The following is a 20,343-nucleotide window of genomic DNA, read 5'->3' as shown; positions in this document are numbered from 1 at the left end:
TTGAAAACAATTCAAATGAAATAATGACGATAATAATCCACCCTCATGAGTGCTTCAAAAAATATCACACACTGAAAAGTTTTACATTTTATAATGCTTATGTAAATACGTATATTTGGAAGAAAATGCACTTTTGTTTTAATGTATACCCGAACTGTTGGTCAGTGACCTCATTGTTTACAAAGAGGAACTTGAGCAATTCTTTATGATGAACTCGCCACCCAACAGCAGCGAAATAAACAAAAATGCACAGACACACCCTGTGTCTGTATTAACGTGTGCAAAGGGCTAATACTATTGACCATTTTGGTATTACTATAATCAAAAAATCTTGCACATTTAGATATATTATCTTCATTATGGCATCTCAGGAAAAAATTGATGACACTCAGCAATTTCCCCTTCTCCTTATGAAGTTTATCCAACTTCCATAGAAGTTCAACCATCTCTTCCCTGAAGATTGCACAATGAGCCTTCTGAATGAATAAAATGGAAGATGTGCTTCAAAAACTTCAATCTTTTGCTGACATTCTGCTGAGATCACAAAGTTAAAAATTCTCAAAGATTAGTATAGTACTACTGCCTACAGGGAGTAATTTGGATGCCCCACCTGCAATTTGCAAAGTATCTAGCGTCTGTTCTTAACATTCACATCAGAAAATGGTTTTTTACCCAGAGATTGAAGTCCTTTACAACTCGGTCTCTCACATTTGCTTGTGAACGTCCATTTATAGTCTCTTTTTTACCCTGGTTCCTCTTGAAGAGTCCATGATCTGAATCAGTGAAAAACTAAATATAGAAATGACACTTCGCCACCATGTGCTGGTGTCAACTTATTAATTATTCAAAGCTAAGTATTTTAAACAAACTGACAAGAGTGGCTACAAGAAATCCATTATCCTCCACAGTCAGCAATTTATTTTGGAAGATTTTGAAGACAGGATGCTGAGGACAGCTTTTTTAAAAACCTACCATTTCTGGAGGAACACTGGTGATACATTTAAGTATGGTGTGGCCTCATGGATTAGAGACTCTCAACCGATTCTTGGATTATAGTAATAGCATTCATTCACACCAAAATCATGTTCGCAATAGAAGTCTAAAGGAATGGAAGGCTTTCATTTCTGGATGTTCTGGTCTACTGGAAGGATGCTTGGACTCTGGGGCACAGTGTTTATAAAGCAATGAGTTGTCATCCACTCTATCAATTCACAGGAGTCCTGAAGATGTTGGCTAGGAGGATACACACCACCTCAGAAGCAAAAATACTGAGAAATGGACTAGAACACCTTAAGCTTTTGTCTGAATAGAATTGCCACACTAACAGACAGAGCTGTTGTGATTTTGAGTTAGGACCTTCACCAGAAGCAGATATGTAGATTGGATTCTTTCTATCTGTACGCTGGTAGCACATCCTCAAAGATAGGAGGAACTGGAAAAGCTGCAATATCAAAAGTGTGCTTCATGCACCAGCCGAGATTAGAGTACTCCTTAGCTCAGTTAAAGATGATCTAGAACTGAGGAAATCTAGTGTTCACACAATCCTTTAACATTGTGGGAAACATTTACTGGCCAGGCGGTTCACACCACTGACAACAGATGTGTTGCGCACCATCGTCATAAACAGTTACTGTAACTTGAGAAATGTACAGTGGCAGAGAACATTCTAACTGAGGGACACAGAATGATATATGATAAGACAGATAGTTGTTCCTGCATCTGACTATTGGGACTGTATCTTGAAGTAGTAGATTTAAATTAGAGTGGCAGATCAATACAGACAAGGCTATCCTTTAAGTAGAATGTGGAATCCTGTTTTATCCTGTATTAAAAAATACAGTGGCCTTTGACTCTGGTGGAAGAGGCACATATTCCGTAGTGAATCATCACTTCTGCCAGCTTTTACCACTGATGCTCTGTAGTAACTCCACTTTGTTTTACAGACCAACACCAACAATCTCTCTTGCAAGTGCTACTGTTTCTCTGTGGGTATACAAAAATGACACCATTCATTGTGGGAATCAGTTCTGGTGAGATTCAGTAAACAGCATTCAAACCTCAGAATGGTGGCCAAATGGAACAATAAAGACACTGCCAAGATCATTGTATGATCCAGCTGCAACAATAGGAAGGTTTATGTAAGTACACTTTGATATGTTGGGTGGGTTCTGGAAAAGTGTGTTCCATCTGTAAAGAAAACTGTGTACAACACAACAGTGTCACTCGTATTACAATAACGAAGTGTTTGTGAAGCATGATAGCAGACACTGAAAAACGTTAGGGATCCACTGCTCAGAGAGAGAGAATGCTTCCAGAATGAATATTCACTCTGCAGCAGAGAATGCACTGATTTATAACTCCACGACAGATTAAAACTGTGTGCCAGGCCATGACACAAACCTGGGAAGGTAAATGATGAGGTACTGGCAGAAGTAAAGCTTGTTGTCAGTTGTGCTTCAATAGCTCAGTCAGTGGAGCACTTATCCATAAAAGGCAAAGGTCCCAGGTTTGATCCCCAGTCTGGAACAGAGTTTTAATCTGCCAGTTTCAAATAACTGCAGACTCTGCTGCAGAATGAATTCATGTGAAAAAGCTGCTGCCCATCTACAGGAACCATATATTGGTCTGGCTTCTCCATACATATCCTTCCAATGTATGTCCATGTCCAATACAGCTGTGTGTATCTTTGGAGTGCACAATCTTTAATGAGGCACACAAGCACAGGAAGGCTCAAACTTCATGAGGGGAAAAGGGATGGGACGAGGATGGTAGGGTAGGGGTCAGGGGGAGGCTTGTTGCTGCTGCCATGTAAAATGTTGTAAATATTTTCAACTATAGCTCATTATGGGCAAATACAAAATTTCAAAATAACAGAATATGTCAGAAATTATTAAGGACTGAATCATATTTCATGTAACTTGTTTGAAGCTTCTTATTTACTACTATGAATCATATTCTACCACTTATTAATATTTTGAAAAGAACTGCTACTTGTTGATAACGAAAACATTTGACATTTTACCTTTTGCAATAAAGCATAAATTGATGATGTGAAGAAAACTCTGAACTTGTGTTTGATTACAAAGGTTAGTATGATTTTTATGCATATCTGACCTTACAATAACTAATTCAACACTGCATGATTATTTCTGATATCATTATCATTTTCACACAAGTGATGGTTTCTGTGCCTGAGGACACCTGTTTACAAATAAAACACCTATTGTATTTATAACATGAACTCCTTTGATTATTTAACAGTTGTGGAGGACTGCCTGCTGAAATTTTTTTTAAAAAAGCCTTAAACTAAATCTGTAGTATGAGTACACTCACATTCCTTTTTCCTAAGGTGATGTATCCCCAGACTTGGAAAGTGCCATTAGTGGATCGTCGAATACTACAGTTTTTTCCTTCTTCCTTCCACCAGAAGCTTCTGCTGGCATTCTTTGCGTCTTATTTGGAACTACACTCGTTGTGCCAAAAAGTTCATCTGAGAAATAACAATACATCACAGTAATTCCATGGAAATTCATTTAAGTGCAAATTAATTGCATATAAAACTGTAACATTATATATGTTTTATCACAATAAAATAAAAAAGAAGAGAACCCAGAGAAGATATGAGTTTCATGGCTGACGGACAGTCAGGATGTTAGATAATAGGGCTTTAACTCAATTGGACAACGATGGGTCATGGAATTGGCTGTCGCTTTCAGAAAAAGACTTCATTTATTTACCTAAAGCAAGTCAGGGGAACTGTAGACATTACAATCAAGATGCTGAGAGGGTAATTTGAACTTTGCACTTTCTAAACACAAGTCTAGTGCCTGCACTGACTGTGGACAGCAAATTATCTTACCTAAATTAAAGTAATAATGCCAGGAAACCAGAGAGAACAAACTGATTGATCCTTTCTAGCAGAAAAATGAGCAGCTATTAAGTAAAATTGCACAATTTGGGGTAACGGAAATTCCAGGATGAAAAGTAATACATATCAAGAGCAGAGATCACAGCTCATCAAACAGATGAGCTGCAGGGTATTATGCTGCTATGGAAAAACAAAGGAAAATGCTTAGCTCTGGGACAAAGTGCTTCATCGGTGTGTCGACATCCGCCCACAGCAACTGTTTCGACTGACTTGCTGTCAACTGATCAGAGCCTCTTCTATTTAGTAAATTGGCATCAATCCCTTTGTTCACATGATTTATTAAGGTTTGCAATCCCATCTTGAATGAAAATAAATATGCTGTCTTAACAGAGACCAATTTATAAGTAATTCTGATATTTAGTAGTTAATCTCAAAATGATTTAATTGTGTCTTTCCTGGCACTGATTCTGCTTCTGGCATAATGCAACTATCCATTTAATAAACATGGCCTTCTACAATGATTATGTATCAACATATCTTTGGTACATGTAATGTTCATTTGTTCTCAGAGTATAAACAACCATATAAAACTCCGTTTACTAAAAACATTCAGACATGTAAGATTATTACTTTAATTAAGGATGTCCAACAGCATAGTTATCATACCGTACTAAGCTAATTTAAAACAAATTTGTCCAAAAAATTTTCTAAATGGATCATCTATCCAAACTTTCTCACTGTGAATCATGTGAAATTTTATGTGCCTTACCCACTTTACATGCGTACCCATGTTGTCTCATAAAATATTTAACATGGCTCTTTAACAGTTTTGCACAACTATATGAACATTGGTAGAATGTGATGCGAAAACATTCTGTTAATACACTCAAATATCCTTTGTCTGACACAGTTTTACAACATATGTTACACATATCCCACTGTCATAAAAAGTAAAGAATAGATCCCAAGGTAAGCTGAGGTGGTGCATGCTGCCTTCCATACAACACATCTTGTTAAAATAAGTTGTAACAAGTGGTATTCTGTTAAGTCTATAGACCAATGATAATCACACCAGATGAGGAACTATGGCAGTGGGCCATGTCCTATTTTTAATCTCATGATGTCCATTTCTTTCCACTGGCATGAGTAGATGAGTAGCAACCACGTCTAAATGTACATGGCATTCTGCAAATCACACTCAAGTGCCTATAAAATGTATCTTCTGAAGATACATACCCAAGGCTCTTATCACTGATAAGAGTTTCAGTTTCTCCTCACATTTCCTGTAGTAGTGGCTGTCTCATTATCCACAAGCATCAGAGGTAGCGAGGGACGCAAGCTGAGAGCGTGCCTCAGATTGGCCAGTACGGTGCACTCAACAAAAACATGTGTTATCACCAGTAGACTACCACAACTGCAGTGAGGAAGAGCCTCCCGACTCAGAAGAAACTTGTGAGTGGGTCTCATGTAGCCAATACATAGTTGCGAAAACACAATGGCATCTTTCTGAGAGGCCTGGAAAGATGTACGCCAAACTTTAGTGGACCCCTTCATCACTTGTAACTTGCTTTGGGTCATAGTAGCCTGCCATTCCAATTCTCAGTGCCTTAAAACATTGAGTCAAAGTTGTAATCTTAAGTCTGGGCCTGGTATTCTGGGCCCAGTATTCTGACATCAAGATGATCTCCTCCAGTGGCATCTGTAGCGAGACAGTCAGCTAGTTCATTTGCTAGAATGCATATGTGGCTCAGTGCCCAGATGAAGGTCATGTCTTTCTGGAGCTGCAGAGGTGAACCAATAGGTCCTGGATGTTGGTGACCAAAACATTTTTGAAATAGTACAAGGATATCCCTTTAAGCACCTCCTGAAGTCACTAGACCAGAAAGTTCATCATGGGAAGGGATCTGATGTACCACTAAGCCTGAGATATGGCAACCAACTCTGCAGTGTATACACTGCAGGCACTCGGTACAGAGTCCTTCTCGTGTCCCCTTACATGTGCAAAAGCATAACCAAGTCTGTCGTTGACTTTCAACTCATCTGTGTAGATGAATACTGAGTTAGAATAAGTGTGGATGATCGAACGAAACTGGTGTTGGGTAAGATCAGCATCCTTCTTGAGCTGACAAAAAAGTAAATCCATATCACAGGACTGGGGGAGGGGAGGTGCTGAAGGTCCTTCAATAGAGTATCAAGTCAGATCCCAGCATATCTACCCAGTTTTCAGTGGTGTACAAACAGTTTGAACAGCTGGTTGTGGAACAGAATTGAGTGACATGGGTGAGTATGCATCTGGCAGATAGTGACAGCATAATTAGCCAAAAGCTGCTGTCATCTAATCCGCAGCAATGGGACACCATACGGAAGTCCTCTGTTGCCAAGTGCATGCCAGTGTGGTGAACAGGGTTCAGCAAGTTCAGTATGGATTGTGCTGCCAACACACGGGCAACACATCCATTCCACTGTAACACCTCAGAAGAACTGCATTCCACACCCCCACAAAAAGTTACTAAGAAAATGGAGAGAATTTAGTTTCTTCATACGAGCTGCCTTGAGCTGGAGGACACGTGGCAGCCAAGTTAGTTTCTTGTCAAATAAAATACATAAGAATTGAAAAGTTTCAATGATTTCAAGTAAATGGTCACCAAGATAAATTTCTGGATGTGGATGCACAGTCTGGAGTCGGCAAAAATGCACAACTTGTGATTTTGCATGAGAAAATTGATAGCCGTGATTCAAAGTCCAGTCATGTACTCTCAAGACAGTCCCCTGAAACTTGCACTCAGTGGTGCACAGTGATACAGAGGTATACTACGGACAAAGATCATCCACATACAGTGACAGAGAGACTGTGGGGGCCACTGTATTTATGACGCCACTGGTGGCAACAGCGAATAACATTACACTCTGAACCAATCCCAGAGACACTCCTGTTTCCTATACATATTGGTTGCTGAGAGTCGAATCTTTGTGGATCTGAAATAGTGTGAGAAATAAGAAATTCTGGATAAAACTGGGTAAACTGCCCCAGAAACCCCTTTCAGTCAGTGTAGACTGAACATGATGTCGTCCGGTGGTATCCTATAACTGCTGCAGGTCAAAGAACACAGCAATTAGATGTTGGCAAAGACCAAAAGTATTGTGTACTGCAGATTTCAGATAAACCAGATGATCTGTGGTGGACCAGAAAGCCCGAAAGCCACTTTGGAATAATGGTATATGCTCTCCACTTCAAGGCACCAACAAAGACAGCAGGTGACTGCTCATGTGAGTACCTTACACAGCCCATTTGTCAGAAAGATTGGCCGGTAGTTAGTTAAATTATGTGAGGCCTTTCCCAGTCGCAGGACAGGAATAACAATACTTTCCCACTATTGAGAGGGAAATTATTCTTTCTGCCATATACGATTAACAATTTCGAGGATATGTTTCATGCTGTTCGTACGAAGACGTTTGAGCATTTCGTTGTGTATTTTGTCGGTTCCAGGGGCCGTATCTCGACACACTGCCAAAGCAATGCAGAGCTTCCATTCAGTGAAAGGGGCACTGTATAACAGAAAACCATGTGCGCGGAAGAATAGCAGGCGGCACTCAGTGAAGTGTTTCTGGTTCATGAAATGAGGATGGTAATTACTACAAGTGGACACTTCAGCGAAGTGAGCTGCAAAACAGTTGGCAAGTACTGCAGGATCAGTGCAGATTTTATTGTTTACAAGTATGCCAAGTGCCCCATGGGTGGCAGATGGCTGCAAATGTGTTTGAGTTTAGTCTATACTTGGGATGATGGGGTTTAGGTTGGTTGGTTGGTTTAAAAGAGGGGGGGAAGGGACCAAACTACGAGGTCATCGGTCCCTTGTTCCTAATAAAACAATGCCACAAATGTGAGTATAAAATGGACGAGACATATAATACAAAATGGAAGAAAGGAAAACCCACAAGAACGAAGGAAAGGCAACAAACCCTAAAAGGAACAAAAGAGGACACGAAAACACTGAGATGCTAGAAACAGAAGAGAGTAAAACAAGAGAGCAGATTATAGTGGCTGGCCGACCACAAGAATAAAAAGGTGCCACTCTGCAACACATTAAAACTTCCACCCTAAAAGCAATAGGGTGGAGGACACAGAGGGACAAAGGACATGCGCTAAAACCTACATAGAAGTATAAAACCCACTCTCACTCATAAAACTGTAACTAAAGCTGCTGCTGAGGCATTGTCGCCCAACACCGAAGGTAGGGAGCTGGGAAAGTTAAAAGTCTGCCGAAGAGCGGCTAAAAGTGGGCAGTCCAGCAAAAGGTGGACAACTGTCATTTCGGAGTCACAGCAACACAGAGGTGGGTCCTCGTGACAGAGTAGGTGACCATGGGTTAACCATGTATGGCCAACACGGAGCCGGCAGAGGACAACTGATTCCCTGCGAGAGGACCACATGGAAGACTTCCACACATTCATCGTCTCGTTAATGATACACAGCTTGTTGTGCGTACTGTTATGCCATTCTGTCCTCCAAACCCTGAAAAACCTGCGGTGTAAGACAGAAAGCAAGTCAGCTTTGGAGATCCCCATCTCCAGAAGCAGTTTCCGCATCGCCTGTTTGGCCAGCCTGTCGGCAAGTTCGTTGCCTGTGATTTTGACGTGCCCAGGGATCCACACAAACACCACTGAACGACGAGACCGTTCCAGGGCATAGATGGACTCCTGGATGGACGCTATCAGACGATGGCGAGGGTAGCAATGGTCAATAGCTTGTAGGCTGCGCAATGAGTCACTACACAGCAGAAATTATGCGCCAGGGCGTGAGCGGATGTGCTCAAGAGCACGAGATATGGCCGCCAGCACTGCAGTGAAAACATTGCAGCCATATGGCAATAAGTGCTGTTCAATATGTCCTCCACAAATATACGCAAAGCCTACGTGACCATCTGCCATTGAGCCATTGAGTGTAAATCACTTCAGAGCCCCAGGGTTAACGGAGTCCTTAAGGCCACGTGAAAGGTTCAGGAAGCTGCGGCCGTGGTGTACGCAATGGAGGCATACCTGATCGGACTGCAAGTAGAGGTGGTGAAGAGAAGGACTCCAGTTCAGAGAGAAGGGACCGCACGCAAACATCAATCATCAGCCCCGACCTGTGCCATCGATGAGGGAGATGAGGAAGCCAAGTCAATTAAGTGTCGAAAACCAGTCCTAAAAATCAATATGTCTCCACTACAATGAGTGGATCATCATGAAGGTAAAGTTCTGGGTCTGGATGAACGGTTCGACGCAACAGAAGTGCTTGACACACGACTTTGCGGCTGCAAACTGGAAGCCGTGGGCTAGAGCCCATGACTACACCTTGTGGATGGCTCCCCCGCGACACTCAGCAACATGAGTACTGGAGCAGCAATATGAAATGCAGAAGTCGTCTGCATACAGAGAAGGTGCGACGGAGGGTTCAACAGCTGCTGCTAGACCGTTAATGGCCACTAAAAATAGAGAGGCACTCAATACAGAGCCCTGCGGGTCACCATTCTCCTGGTTATGGATGGAACTATGGGAGGCACAAACTTGGACATGAAAAGTATGCTGTGACAGGAAGTTTTGGAAAAAAATGAGAGCAGGCCCCGGAGACCCCACTCATACAATGGGGCAAGGATATGATGTCGCCAGGTCGTGTCGTATGCTTTATGTAAGTCAAAAATGACGGCAACCAGGTGTCGCCATCTGGAAGGCTGTTTGGATGGCAGACTCGAGGGACACAAGATTATCAGTGGTAGAGCGACCCTGGCGGAAGCCGCCCTGACGTGGAGCCAGCAGGCCACGTGACTCCAGGACCCAACCCAACTGCTGACATACCATACATTCCAGCAGCTTACAAAGAATGTTGGTGAGGCTGATGGGCTGATAGCTATCCACATCAAGCAAGTTTTTAGTGGGTTTGAGCACCGGAATGATGATGCTCTCCCACCATTCCGATGGAAAGACGCCATCACACTAGATCCAGTTGAAAACGACAAGGAGGCGTCAGTTGTAGTCAGATGAGAGATGTTTAATCATATGGCTGTGGATCCGATCAGGCCCAGGAGCTGTGTCAGGGCACTTTGAAAGGACACTCAGGAGCTCCCACTCTGTAAATGGAGCGTTATAGGATTCACTGCGGCATGTGGTGAATGAGAGGACGTTCCCTTCCAGCCACCATTTGAATGTGCAAAAGGCTGGGGGGTAATTCTCTGATGCTGGTGTAAAAAGCTCCACATGCTAAACGCAATCCACAGTGGTGGACAGAGTCGATACACCGAACAATAGACGGCTGAGCAGAGGAGTAAACTATGCTTCCATAGTCCAATTTTGAGTGCACTAAAGCGCGATAAAGGCGCAGAAGGACCACTTGGTTCGCTCCCCAGCAGGTACCATTCAGAACATGGAGGGTGTTGATGGATCGCAGACAGCGAGCCGAAAGATAGGAAACGTGGGAGGACCAGCACAGTTTTCTGTCAAATGTAAGTCCCAAGAATTTAGCGATGTCCGCGAACGGAAGGTCGACAGGGCCTAGATGAAGGGAAGGTGGAAGAAACTCCGTACAACACCAAAAATTGACACAAACGGTCTTACTGGGAGAAAAGCGGAAGCCGGTTTCGATGCTCCAAGAGTGGAGGCGATCGAGACATCCTTGAAGACATCGGAAAGGAGACAATCCATAATTGGATTTATGGTGATGGCAAACAGTACAGCACTTCGCACGGAGCCCTGGGGCACCCTGTTTTCTTGGGAGAAAGTATGGTAGACAGTTGTGTTCACCTGCACTTTAAATGTGCACTCTGTCATAAATTCACGAATAAAAATGGGTAGCAGACTTCGAAAGCCCCAGGAGAACAGTGTGCGGAGGATGTCTGTCCTCCAACAGGTATCGTATGCTCTCTCCAGATCAAAAAATATTGCTACCATTTGGCGTTACCTGAGAAAATTGTTCATGATATAAGTAAGAGAGAGCAACAAGATGGTCAACTGCAGAACGATGCTTTCGGAAACCGCATTGGGCAGGTGTTAAAAGGCTTTAGGAATCCTGCCACCAGGCTAAACGGCAATTCACCATATGCTCCAAAACATTACATACACTACTCGTGAGAGAAATGGGACGATAGCTAGAGGGGAGATGTTGGTCCTTTCCAGGTTTCGGAACAGGAACGACGATAGCTTCCCGCCATCTCCTGGGTAAAGTACTGTCGGTCCAAATTCGATTATAAAGGCGAAGGACAGAATGCAGACTATGGTATGATAAATGCAGCAACATTTGCACGTGGACACCATCTGGTCCTGGGGAAGAAGAGCGAGAAGAAGAGAGTGCGTGTTAGAGTTCCCGCATGGAGAAAACAGTATTATAGCTTTCGCTATTTTGAGAGGAGAAAGCAAAAGGTCGCACTTCCATTGCACATTTCTTCAGGAGAAAGGCTGGTGGGTAATTTGAAGAGCTCAAAATCTCAGCAAAGTGTTGACCCAATGAGTTAGAAATTGCGACTGGGTCCACTAAGGTATCATGCACGACAGTGGGCATAGAGATCGGGAAGAAACTAGGTGCACCAGATAACCGTCGAATTCGACTCCAAACTTCTGAGGAGGGAGTGAAGGTGTTAAAAGAGCTAGTAAAGAAGTCCTAGCTTGCCTTCTTGCTATCACGGATGAAGCGACTGCATCGCGTACGTAACTGCTTATAGCGGATACAGTTGGCCAAAGTAGGATGGTGGCGGAAAACGCGAAGGGCACGTCTCCGCTCGCGTATTGTGTCGCTGCACACCTCGTTCCACCAAGGAACTGGGGGGTGCCGGGGCAAATCGGAGGCACGGGGTATAGAACGCTCCGCAGCTGTAAGAATAACTTCTGTAACATGAGTGACCTGATCGTCGACACTAGGAAAGTGACGGTCATCGAATGTCACTAGAGACAAAAAAAGTGTCCAATCAGCTTGGGCAAACTTATAGCGTCTTGGGCGCATAGATGGCAGTTGTGGCTGCAATCGAAGGGTACATGGAAAATGGTCACTCGAGTGTGTATCAGCAAGAGCGAACCATTCAAAGTTCCAAGCTAGCTGAACAGTACCGACCGAAAGGTCCAAATGAGAGAAACTTGTCATGGAGGCAGACAAAAATGTAGGTTCCCCAGTGTTGAGGCAAACAAGATCCACTTGGTGGAAGAGGTCAATCAATAGAGAGCCTCGCAGACAAGGACGCGGAGATCCCCAAAGCGGCTAGTGGGCATTGAAGTCCCCAACCAGCAAATAGGGGAGCGTGAGCTGACCAAGGAGATGAAGGAGATCAGCTCTTGCTATCGGTGAGAACAATAGAACGTATATGGTACAAAGAGAGATGGTGTATCCAGAAAGGGAAAGACTGACAGCAAAAGCTTGGGAGGAACTGTTTAAGGGGATTGGGTGATAATTGACAGTACCTTGGAGAAGAATCATAAGTCCCCCATGTGCTGGAGTGCCATCAACAGAGGGGAGATCAAATTGGACTGACTGGAAATGAGGGAAAATGAAGAGATCATGGGGACACAGCTTTGTTTCCTGAAGACAGAAGATGACTGGCGAGTAGGATCGTAAGAGGATTGACAATTCATCCCGATTGGCTCTAATGCCGCGGATACTCCAATGGATAATTGACATGGGGTGGACAGAAAAGGGAAGAATGTTACCACAGTTGCACTCAACTCAATGACTGCTGAGAGCCGGCGGTCGACAGTATGGAACGGCATTCAGTCAAAGGCAGAAGATCATGATCCATAGGTTGTTTGGGGACGGCTCCTGCCACCAGTGATCGGCCGGTTGATCGGCCGCCAGCAGTGTGCCTTGGCGACACGGAAGACGGTCAAGGGTGGCACTGTAGATGAGACATGCCATGGCAGAGAAGGAGAGGAACTTTGTTTCTTGTGAGCCTTCTTGTGAACAGGATGTTGAGATGAGGGAAGAATTGATGGTTGTGAAGTCAGGGTACGTAAAAAATCTTCGCGAGTAGGCTCTTCTTTGGAATTTTGGGTGTCTGATTTTGGGGCTCGTGATTTAGCAGGAGCCAATGAAGGGTGAGCCGTAGAGTGAGCAGGTGATAGTGGGGAGGTTGAATGGGCAATCTTTGCACTGGCTGATCTGAGAACCGTGGCACTAAAGGTGAGATCACAGCTCTGCGTAGTTGCCTCCTTAGTAGGCCGAGCAGATGCAAGGACAGTGCTATATTTACTTGCTGGAGGCACAGTGGGCTTTCGACTGGCAAATAACTTATGAGCAGCAAACGTACACATCATTTCCTTCACTCTGATTTCCTGAATAAGCCGTTTATCTTTGAAAATAGGGCAATCTCTACAGGAAGCAGTGTGGGCACCCATATAGTTGATGCAACAAGGGAATGGAGGTGGACAATCACCCTCATTGGCATCCTTGCCACACGACGGATGGAAATGCCATAGGATTGTAAGCCTCTGCACAAAAATCACTGTCCCTGAGTGTTGAAACAGCCATGTCAGCACAGCCACCATTAAGTTTGATCCATTTCAATGTGTATCAACCGCCCTGATAGCACTCATTCCGATCACTGGCTCTCCCCCTGGACACCACCCCATCAAAGCAAAGGCCACCTGGTACCGTACCAGTTGCCTGAAGCCCTGGTATCCCGAAGTTGACAGGCACCTGCTCCTTTGCTGACACAGGTAGGTTACAGCTCAGGCAACAGCATTGCAATCCCTGTATTGTTATGGGGCTACCACTGAGAGGGTACATGACAACCCCACCACAACAGACAGGCTTCTGCTTCATCCACTTGACTGGTAGGTGCGAAAGATAACAGTGTATGGTGGAGAGTTAATGCACCACATTAAGACGTCCTTCCCCAAATGACCCGCACTTCTGTAAAATTGGGAAAGTGAAGGTCAAACCTATAATGGGGACCAGAACTTAAAAAGCCAGAAAAGGTGATGGAAAAAGCATTATAAAAAAGTAAAGGAACAAAAACCTATGGAAGTCCAACATATGGCCAGAATACCATGATAAAAAACACAACCAAATAAAAAGACTCCTATTAGTCACCTTTTATGATAGGCAAGGATGGAGCGCGGGTCAATTCTAGCCCCCAACACCGCAGGGGGATGGAGTGATATCTTTCCACCAAATATGTTGGGGTTGTTGATATGTTTTATCCAATGTTTAGTTCTTAAAGATGGTGTGATTATTTTGCATCTTGATAGGTAAATGTGTACCTCTTATTAAGATTACATTTTACTGCTACTGATTATTTCACACTGGGCATACTACAGGATTTATTCAAACAGCACAGCAACCCTACCCCTTTGCATGCTGTAAGTTAGTTTTGTCTTTCCAGTGGAAGTTACAGCCTTCAACACAAGAGTATCAGCATCATGGAACAGAGCTGCTTGTAAGCAAACACATGTAGCATAGCATCCCCCGTTTCACAAACTTTAATAAAGTATAGACTGCAACTGTTTCTTGAGGAGAAAAAAATGCGGGGAATAAAGGTACTTAAAGAGAAACCCAAAATGAACCAAAAGACTCTAAGACAATACAACCAAACTCCCACAGATTATCATTTCCTAAAATATCTAGCATTTAGGTTAGCGCCTCAGGTATACACAAGTGAACAATTTGGCATCAGAACTGTGTCTTCTGGTGCAGATCCTACTTTTTCATTAACAAGTTACAAAAGTACTGAAAGTTCTATTCAGTGTCAAGTAAGGGCATTTAATATCATCTCTGACCTCATCTATTGTTTTTTGTATGTGGTATTATAACGTTAATAATAATAATAATAATAATAATAATAATAATAACAATAACACCAGTATCTGAAGCTAAAGACAGTACTATTGATATTTAATCTCATAAGTGACCAATAACGATAAGTAACAAGGACCATTAACTTTTACCTTTTTTTTGTTTTTTTGGCATGACTGACTGAGCATATGTTTTTGGGTTTCACACTAGATGAAAATCTGATGTTCACAAACAGTGTTCTGTCAACTAACATACACATATCAAAAACAGTTTCGCATCATCTTGGTTCCGAGAGTTCCGGAACCTGTACGGAAAACTGGAACAGAGATCAATATAAACATCAAATGCGTCCTTTTTACTGTTCATGAAAACCACACATTGCATGTTGTACCACTGTACAGCAAGACCTTCAGAGGTGGTGATCCAGATTGCTGTACACACCGATACCTCTAATACCCAGTAGTACATCCTCTTGCACTGATGCACGCCTATATACGTCGTGGCATACTATTCACAAGTTCATCAAGGCACTGTTGGTCCAGACTGTCCCACTCCTCAATGGCGATTTGGCATATATCCCTCAGAGTGGTTTGTGAGTCATGTCGTCCATAAATAGCCCTCTTCAGTCTATCCCAGGCATGTTCGATAGGGTTCATGTCTGGAGAACGTGCTAGCCACTCTAGTCGAGTGATGTCGTTATCCTGAAGAAAGTCAATCACAAGAGGTGCACGATGGTGGTGTGAATTGCTGTCCACGAAGACAAATGCCTCACCAATATGCTGCTGCTATGGTTGCATTATTGGTCGGAGGATGGCATTCACATATTTTACAGCCATTACGGCGCCATCCGTGACCACCAGCGCAAACATCGACCCCACATAATGCCACCCCAAAACAGCAGGGAACCTCCACCTTGCTGCACACGCTGGACAGTGTATCTAAGGCATTCAACCTGACCAGGTTGCCCCAAACACATCTCCGACGATTGTCTGGTTGAAGACATTTGTGACACTCACCGCTGAAGAGAATGTGATGCCAATCCTGAGCAGACCGTTCAGCATGTTGTTGGGCCTATCTGTACCGCGCTGCATGGTGTCGTGGTTGCAAAGATGGACCTCGCCATGGACATCGAGAGTGGAGTTGCGCACCATGCAGCCTACTGTGCACAATTTGTGTCTGATCAAGATATCCTGTTGCTGGACAAAAAGCATTATTCAACATGGTGGTATTGCTGTCAGGGTTCCTCTGAGCCATAATCCATAGGTAGCGGTCATCCACTGCAGTAGTAGCCCTTAGGCAGCCTGAGCGAGGCATGTCATAGACAGTTCCTGTCTCTCTACAGTAACAATGTGGACGTGATCGAACTGCGATATTGAATGTCTAGGCATGGTTGAACTGCAGACAACAGGAGCTATGTACCTCCTTCCTGGTGGAATGACTGGAACTGATCAGCTGTCGGACCCCCTCTGTCTAATAGGTGCTGCTCATACATGGTTGTTGACATCTTTGGGCAGGTTTAGTGACATCTCTTAACAGTCAAAAGGACTATGTCTGTGATACAATATCCATAGACAACATCTATCTTCAGTAGTTCTGGGAACCAGGGTGATGCAAAACTTTGTTTGAAGTGTATATTTGTGTACCTGCAGTACTGCAAGAGATAGTATTTGTGTACTCATTGACTGGGCTTCATTTAAAACTGTAATGTGCAGTTGGTGTCTGACTCTTACTTACCGAACACTTTGAATATCACATCCAAAATGCCCTACGATGTGCATTTGTTTTTCTATACTTTTACTTTTCTATGCAATTCACATTACCAGGTTGTTACCAAATCTAACTGATAAGATGACCAGTCAGCTCTTAATATATCAAATGTTAAATCAAAAAACTTATTTAAACTGAGACTTCCATCCCTGTTCATAAGGTTTCCTGATTTCCTTTCTTTGGACAGAGCCCTTAGTTTTGCTGTTCAAAATACTTTGAGACAATGCCACCACGCTGGTCTTGTCACATACCATTACATACTTCTGCCCCAAGCAGTGAATTAGCTATAACTATAGATACATCCCTCCCCATGAACCATGGACCTTGCCGTTGGTTGGCAGGCTTGCGTGCCTCAGCGATACACATAGCTTACTGTAGGTGCAACCACAACAGAGGGGTATCTGTTGAGAGGCCATACAAACGTGTGGTTCCTAAAGAGGGGCAGCAGCCTTTTCAGTAGTTGCAGGGCAACAGTCTGGATGACTGACTGATCTGGCCTTGTAACACTAACCAAAACGGCCTTGCTGTGCTGGTACTGCGAACGGCTGAAAGCAAGGGGAAACTACAGCCGTAATTTTTTCCCGGGAGCATGCAGCTTTACTGTATGATTAAATGATGATGGCGTCCTCTTGGGCAAAATATTCCGGAGGTAAAATAGTCCCCCATTTGGATCTCTGGGCGAGGACTACTCAAGAGGATGTTGTTATCAGGAGAAAGAACACTGGCATTCTACGGATTGAGGTGCAGAATGTCAGATCCCTTAATCGGGCAGGTAGATTAGAAAATTTAAAAAGGGAAATGGATAAGTTAAAGTTAGATATAGTGCGAATTAGTGAAGTTCAGTGGCAGGAGGAACAAGACTTTTGGTCAGGTGAATACTGGGTTATAAATACAAAATCAAATAGGGGTAATGCAGGAGTAGGTTTAATAACGAATAAAAAAAAATAGGAGTGTGGGTAAGCTACTAAAACAGCATAGTGAACGCATTATTATGACCAAGTTAGACACTAAACCCACACTCACTACAGTAGTACAAGTTTATATGCCAACCAGCTGTACCGATGACGAAGAAATTGATGAAATGTATGATGAGATAAAAGAAATTATTCAGATAGTGAAGGGAGACGAAAATTTAATAGTCATGGGGGACTGGAATTCGACAGTAGGGAAAGGAAGAGAAGGAAATGGATTGGGGGTAAGAAATGAAAGAGGAAGCTGCCTGGTAGAATTTTGCACAGAGCATCTTGGTTCAAGAATCATGAAAGAAGGTTGTATACATGGAAGAAGCCTGGAGATACTAGAAGGTATCAGATAGATTATATAATGGTAAGACAGAGATTTAGGAACCAGGTTTTAAATTGTAAGACATTTCCAGCGGCAGATGTGGACTCTGACCACAATCTACTGGTTATGAACTGTAGATTAAAACTGAAGAAACTGCAAAAAGGTGGGAAATTAAGGAGATGGGACCTGGATAAACTGAAAGAACCAGAGGTTGTACAGAGTTTCAGGGAGAGCATAAGGGAACAATTGACAGGAATGGGGGAAAGAAATACAGTAGAAGAAGAATGGGTAGCTTTGAGGGATGAAGTAGCGAAGGCAGCAGACGATCAAGTAGGTAAAAAGACGAGGGCTAGTAGAAATCCTTGGGTAACAGAAGAAATATTGAATTTAATTGATGAAAGGAGAAAATATAAAAATTCAGTAAATGAAGCAGGCAAAAAGGAATACAAACGTCTCAAAAATGAGATCGACAGGAAGTGCAAAATGGCTAAGCAAGGATGGCTAGAGGACAAATGTAAGGATGTAGAGGCTTATCTCACTAGGGGTAAGATAGATACTGCCTATAGGAAAATTAAAGAGACCTTTGGAGAAAAGAGAAACACTTGAATGAAAATCGAGAGCTCACATGTTAACCCAGTTCTAAGCAAAGAAGGGAAAGCAGAAAGGTGGAAGGAGTATACAGAGGGTCTATACAAGGGCGATGTACTTGAGGACAATGTTATGGAAATGGAAGAGGATACAGATGAAGATGAAATTGGAGATATGATACTGCGTGAAGAGTTTGACACAGCACTGAAAGACCTGAGTCGAAACAAGGCCCCGGGAGTAGACAACATTCCATTAGAACTACTGACAGCCTTGGGAGAGCCAGTCCTGACAAAACGTCTGGTGAGCAAGATGTATGAGACAGGCGAAATACCCTCCTCAAACTTCAACAAGAATATAATAATTCCAATCCCAAAGAAAGCAGATGTTGACAGATGTGAAAATACCGGACTATCAGCTTAATAAGTTATGGCTGCAAAATACTAATGCCAATTCCTTACTGACAAATGGAAAAACTGGTAGAAGCCGACCTCGGAAAGATCAGTTTGGATTCCGTAGAAATACTGGAACACGTGAGGCAATACTGACCCTACGACTTATCTTAGAAGATAGATAAAGGAAAGGTAAAACCTACGTTTCTAGTATTTGTATACTTAGAGAAAGCTTTCAACAATGTTGACTGGAATACTCTCAAATTCTGACGGTGGCAGGGATAAAATACAGAGAGCAAAAGGCTATTTACAATTTGTACAGAAACCAGATGGCAGTTATAAGAGTCGAGGGACATGAATGGGTAGCAGTGGTTGAGAAGGGAGTGAGACAGGGTTGTAGCCTCTCCCCGATGTTATTCAATCTGTATATTGAGCAAACAATAAAGGAAACAAAAGAAAAATTTGGAGTAGGTATTAAAATCCATGGAGAAGAAATAAAAACTTTGAGGTTTGCCGATGACATTGTAATTCTGTCAGAAACATCAAAGGACTTGGAAGAGCAGTTGAATGGAATGGATGGTGGTTAGTGTTTAACGTCCCGTCGACAACGAGGTAATTAGAGACGGAGCGCAAGCTCGGGTTAGGGAAGGATTGGGAAGGAAATCGGCCGTGCCCTTTCAAAGGAACCATCGGGAAATCACGGAAAACCTAAATCAGGATGGCTGGAGACGGGATTGAACCGTCGTCCTCCCAAATGCGAGTCCAGTGTGAATGGAATGGACAGTGTCTTGAAAAGAGGATATAAGATGAACATCAACAAAAGCAAAACGAGGATAATGGAATGCAGTCGAATTAAGTCGGGTGTTGCTGAGGGAATTAGATAAGGAAATGAGACACTTAAAGTAGTAAAGGAATTTTGCTATTTGGGGAGCAAAATAACTGATGATGGTCAAAGCAGAGAGGGTATAAAATGTAGACTGGCAATGGCAAGGAAAGCGTTTCTGAAGAAGAAAAATTTGTTAACATCAAGTGTAGATTTAAATGTCAGGAATTCGCTTCTAAAAGTATTTGTATGGAGTGTAGCCATGTATGGAAGGGAAACATGGATGATAAATAGTTTAGACAAGAAGAGAATAGAAGCTTTCAAAACATGGTGCTACAGAAGAATGCTGAAGATTAGATGGGTAGATCACATAACTAATGAGGAGGTATTGAATAGAATTGGGGAGAAGAGGAGTTTGTGACACAACTTGACTAGAAGAAGGGATCGGTTGGTAGGACATGTTCTGAGGCATCAAGGGATCACAATTTAGTATTGAAGGGCAGTGTGGAGGGTAAAAATCGTAGAGGGAGACCAAGAGATGAATACACTTACCAGATTCAGAAGGATGTAGGCTGCAGTAGGTATTGGGAGATGAAAAAGCTTGCACAGGATAGAGCAGCACGGAGAGCTGCATCAAACCTGTCTCAGGACTAAAGACCACAACAACTGAAGTGGACTGACAAGGCAGCCAGTCCACAGTGACGGGTAGCCGAAAGAAAGGCACGCGTACACACACACGCCGACGGGCGTCAAGTACTGGAACAGGCTACGTAATTAATGCTATGAAGAAAAGTACGTAGCTGGATTAATACTTATCTTTAATCAATCATTGTGGTACATCGCTCTTGACTATACACAGGAGACTTTAATTACA

The 20,343-nt window shown here is 43.0% G+C and overlaps 1 protein-coding gene across 1 annotated transcript in view; it reads right to left on the bottom strand.

Annotated features, from left to right (window-relative positions):
* LOC126418896 (WASH complex subunit 2) overlaps window positions 1-20,343 on the bottom strand; it is a 191,581-nt gene that overhangs the window by 11,381 nt on the left and 159,857 nt on the right. The window contains exon 16 of the mRNA XM_050085910.1: window positions 3,334-3,490. Coding sequence (XP_049941867.1) covers window positions 3,345-3,490 — 146 coding nt within the window. The 3' untranslated portion in view covers window positions 3,334-3,344. The remainder of the gene's footprint in view (window positions 1-3,333; window positions 3,491-20,343) is intronic.

Source organism: Schistocerca serialis, chromosome 9, assembly GCF_023864345.2.
Source record: "Schistocerca serialis cubense isolate TAMUIC-IGC-003099 chromosome 9, iqSchSeri2.2, whole genome shotgun sequence".
Lineage (NCBI taxonomy): Eukaryota > Metazoa > Arthropoda > Insecta > Orthoptera > Acrididae > Schistocerca > Schistocerca serialis.
The sequence above is the reverse complement of the archived record's forward strand: the minus strand, read 5'-3'. Positions and strand labels throughout refer to the sequence as shown.